The sequence below is a fragment of the Corvus kubaryi genome, unplaced genomic scaffold (assembly GCF_017639235.1).
Source record: "Corvus kubaryi isolate FWS band 111438036 unplaced genomic scaffold, C.kubaryi_AGA036_p1.0 37352, whole genome shotgun sequence".
Classification (NCBI taxonomy): Eukaryota; Metazoa; Chordata; class Aves; order Passeriformes; family Corvidae; genus Corvus; species Corvus kubaryi.
Window position 1 is genome coordinate 2,260,902 of NW_024581114.1, and position 4,649 is coordinate 2,265,550.

The 4,649-nt window shown below is 50.4% G+C and overlaps 1 protein-coding gene across 1 annotated transcript in view; it reads left to right on the top strand.

Moving 5' to 3' along the window:
* The window catches only part of TNFRSF18 (TNF receptor superfamily member 18), a 5,390-nt gene extending 1,725 nt beyond the window's left edge, over positions 1-3,665 (top strand). Inside the window, exons 3-7 of the mRNA XM_042032125.1 lie at positions 41-80; positions 445-532; positions 617-705; positions 1,275-1,415; positions 1,841-3,665. Coding sequence (XP_041888059.1) covers positions 41-80; positions 445-532; positions 617-705; positions 1,275-1,415; positions 1,841-2,001 — 519 coding nt within the window. The 3' untranslated portion in view covers positions 2,002-3,665. The remainder of the gene's footprint in view (positions 1-40; positions 81-444; positions 533-616; positions 706-1,274; positions 1,416-1,840) is intronic.
* Positions 3,666-4,649: the final 984 nt, after the last annotated feature.

The window sequence follows — 4,649 nt, forward strand, 5'->3', positions numbered from 1 at the left end:
ACAGGGAACAGGGGACAGGACCTGCCAGTACTGCCAGAAGGTGCCCCGCTGTGAGCCCGGACACGAGCCCACCAGGATCGGTAATGCTGGGATTGAGAATGGGAGTGGGACAGGGCCAGGGATTTTCACACCCTGCAACGCTTTTCTGGGATTCTTTCCTTCCCAAATCTGGGATTTTCACACCCTGCAACGCTTTCCTGGGATTCTTCCCACCCGAAATTTGGGATTGTCACTCTCCCAGTGCCATTTTCACCCCAAACTTTGGGACAGTTTGCAGGAGCCACTTTTGCTCTGAGCTGCCTCAACTTCCAACCCTCCTCTCCCAAAATTCCAAGGTGGGAGGAACTGGGAGTGGATTTTTCCGGGGGGGATTGGTCGCACGGAGAGGGAAAAGCTTCCCCCGGAACTTGGGATCTCACAAATTCCCATCCTTTTTCCCTGCAGGAAAAGTCAATTTCAAGTTCGAGTGTAAACCCTGTGAGACCGGGACTTATTCCAGCAGCAGGAACGGCTGGTGCCGCAACTGGACTGAGTATGGGAATAACTAATAGTTATTAATAATAATTAATAATAATAATTAATAATTAATAACCCCAAATTCCAATGGTTTTTCCAGCTGTGAGAGCAGCGGGTTCATAACGCTCCAGGAAGGGAACAGCACCCACAACTCCGTGTGCGGCTTCCCCATGAGACCTCTGGAGCCAGGTACTTCCTTCCCGGGGTTTATTCCCTCTTCCCTGCTTTTCTCCGGGATCCTCCAGAGCTTCCTGGCCTGGAAATCCTCTTGGAAAGCTGCTGCTGTTTCATAAAATATTGATTTTAATATTGATATTAATATTGCTATTAATTGAGGTGTGATTAATTAATTGTTGGCCTGGCAAAGATTCCACTTTTAAAGCGCTGTCCATGAAAAAGGTGGAGAAAATCCTTGGATAGGGCACGTTTAGGTGGGAATTTATCATTTCCCACTGAGCTGCTCCTGCTGTTTTCCTGGTTTCTCCAGGAAAAATGTCCTTAGGTCCTCCTTTCTCCTTTTTTCAGTTCCTTCCCTGCTCCCTTTCTTTTTCCTTTTCCTTTTTCTCCCTTCCTTTCTCCCTATTTTATCCCATTCCATGATTCCCTTGCCCCCTCAACTCTGAACCTCTCAAACCTTCCCTCTTTCCCCACAGAACTCCCAAATCAATCCCTAAACTCCCTTGAAAGATCTCCTTCCTCTTGAACAAAAACCTGGGCCCAGAACTCCTTAATTTTTAATTAAATCCCGTTAATTGCAGCTCGGATTCCCCTGGAATTCCCTTCCAGCACCATCCTGGCCATCCTGACGGCCGTGGCCGTGTTCGTGCTCATCCTGCTCACATTCCTGCTGCACTTCTGCATCTGGACCCTCAGGAAGGACAAAAAAAACCCACCTGGAGGTGAGGAACCTCTGGAAGCTCCAGCAGGGATAAAAGGAGTGGAATTAGTGAGATAAATCCGGGTTTTCCTCTGGGATTTGGGGCAGGTTCCCGGAATCACCGATCATTCAGGCCAACATTCCTGACAGAGGGGAGGGTTAAATGGGATTTTGGGATGGAATTCCTGCCTGGGAGGGTGGGGAGGCCCTGGAATGGATTCCCAGAGAAGGTGTGGCTGCCCCTGGATCCCTGGAAGTGTCCTTGGAGCACCCAGGGATAGCGGGAAGCGTCCCTGCCCACGGATGGGGCAGCACTGGATCATCCTAAAATCCCTTCCAACCCAACTCATTCCATAATTCCCTGATCCCATGACCTGGAAAAGGGCTGGGCAGCCTGACCGAGGTTTCTGGGATTCCTGGATGAGCTTTTCTTTGTTCCCACTGCAGATTTGGGACACAACTTCCCGCGGCTGCCGCCACCCCCGCAGCTCCCGCTCCAAGGGGAGGAATCCTACAGCATCCAATTCCCAGAGGAGGAACACGGGGAGAAAACGGCCGAGGAAAAACTTTCCATCTTATCCCTCAAAGTCTACAGTGAGCTCAGATAATGGGATCATTATCTGGGATCAGCGGGAATCAGCAGGGCTGAGCTCGGCTTCCCAGAAAAACAGCAGGAAAGGGAGGGATGGGGTGTGAAGCATTGTTTTTCCATAGGGAAAGGCGTGCATTTAGGGCGAGTTTGGCTTTGTTTTTCCCCAAAATCCTGGAATTTAGGGATAAAACCCTGCTCATTCAGGCTGGCATCGATTCAGGAGCTTTCCCAGGTTATCCCGATTTCCAGGATCTGGAATAGCAGCCACGTCTCCTCCTCTTCCCTTGGTTTTCCAGTGCTGCCAAACTGCCCTGATTGTGTCATTCCCAACCCCATTCCAGCCTTTCCCAATCCCATTCCAGCCCCAGGGGCTGCTCCGGCTCAAAGATTCCCTTGGGAGGCTCCTTTTGTGCTGCCAGGGATTTTCCTATGAAGGTTCTTCCAAGGAAAATCGGGACAAAAGAGAGTGGTGCTCATCCAGGGAACGGTCAGAGCTCCAGAAAAATGGAGGAAATGGAAAAAAAATCCTGGAAAATGCTCTCAGGTGGGATTTTGGGATTGCTGTGCAGGACTCTGATCCCTGTGGGGCCCTTCCCACTTAGGATATTCCATGATTTTATGATGTAATTCCAGCAGGTTTTGGAGGTTTCTTGGGCTGATCCCCTGTGGAGATGCCGATGTGTTGATAATTATGGATAATTATGGATAATCCAGGACGAGTTTCTTGTGCCTTTGGTGGATATTCAGTGGAAATCCGTGTAAATTCCTGGGATTTCAGAGGAATTGCACATGGATTTAAACCTCTCCTGGATGATCACTGGATTTTGGATCAGCTCCAAAGATCTGGAGCGGGGCTGGCAGAGCTGGGAATGTTCCCCTGGAGAAGGGAAGGATCCAGGGAGACCCTTCTAGAGCCTAAAGGGATCCAGGAGAGCTGGAGAGGGGTTGGGACAAGGGATGGAGGGACAGGACACCGGGAATGGCTTCCCACTGCCAGAGGGCAGGGTTGGATCAGGTATCAGGAAAAAATTCCTCCCTGTGAGATTCCAAAGGTTCCCGGTGAGTTCCAGCAGCTCGAAGCAGGTGATTCTGTTTCCCTGGATTTGGGGTTGGGATCACAGCAGGGAATTTCTGCAGGAACTGCAACCCCAAAAGTTGGGCTGGGAAGTTTCTGATTCCCCAGGAAAACTTGGGAAATTCCAAAGAAAAACTCATTTTAACGAAGTTTTTTGCTTTGGGATTTTTATTTTATTTGGCTTTCAAATCCAGAATCATTCCCTAAATTATCCTGAGGAAGCTGAGCCTTTTCCACTTTGGATTTTCATCCTAATCCTGGAGAGAACAGAGCCATCCTTAGGCTCAGGCTCCCAGGAAAACCTGGGGAAAAAAAATATCCCATTTTTGGCACTGTGCAGGCATCAAAATTCCACCCTCCAGGAGCAGAGGATCTGGATACACCCATGGGAACAATATTCCAACAAAAGCCACAAAATTCCATTCAAACCCCAGCTTTATTCCCAACCCTTTGGAAGCAGAGTGGCAGCAGAGGGAGCTCCTGGAGAGGCTGGAAAAATTTATTCCAGAGAGAACAGGCTCCGTGAGAGCCCGGGGAGGGGAGGGGATTAAAGATTGACCAATATTTCCTGGATAATTCACGGATAAAGCACAAAGGGCCCTTCAGAGGCACTGCTGCTTTTATGGCCTGAGTGACGAAATCTGGGAATTGTTTCCCTTTTATCATCAAAGGCTGCTGGGAGCTGCTGGAATAACCAGGATCTGTTACAGCACTCCATGCCAACTGCACTTCTCCAAGGAAAATGGAGCCCCCTCCTCATTCCTCACCAACAGCAGCCCAGAGTGGCTCCAAGGGAGGCTCCAACCACTTTTTCCTTGGAAGTGCTGCCTGGAGATGTCAAAAAAAATCCCATTTTTGGTCTAAATGGGCTGATTTTGCCCTGGCTGCTCCGATTCCAGGGAGCCTGTGGGATCAGCATCCCAGTTTTTCATTTTCCACCTCCCAGTTTCACATTTTCCACCTCCCTCTCCCCCTTTTCAAAGCCTGGCTTTGGTAGGAAGGCCCTGTTTGGCAGATCCTGAGGGGTGGAATTCCACCTGGAGCTGCTGGAATCCAGAGAAGGCACTGGGAATGCTGAGAGGAATGGAGCAGGAAAGGCTGGGAGAGTTGGGAATGTTCAGCCTGGAAGAGGATTTGGGATGATCCAATTGTGGCCTGGAGGAGCTGCAGGAAAGGTGGAGAGGGAATATTTCCAAGGGATGGAGTGACAGGACACAGGGAATGGCTTCAAAGGGACAGAGAGGGGGTTTAGCTGGGATACTGGGAATAAATCCTTCCCTGTGAAGGTGGGGAGGGGCTGGGATGGAATTCCCAGAGAATTTGTGGCTGCTCCATGCTTGGAAGTGTCCCAGGCCAGGTTGGAGCAGCCTGGGATAGCGGAAAATGTCCCTGCCTGTGGTCCCTCCGAACCCAAACCATCCCTGATTCCATGATAATTCCATGGATATTGCTGATTTTGACTGGGCAGACACTGAGGGAGAGGGGGGAACACTGAGGGAGAGGGGGGGACACTGAGGGAGAGGGGGGACACTGAGGGGAAAGGGGGGGACAATGGGCGGAGAATCAGAAAAGCTGGGGGGGGGGGCCGG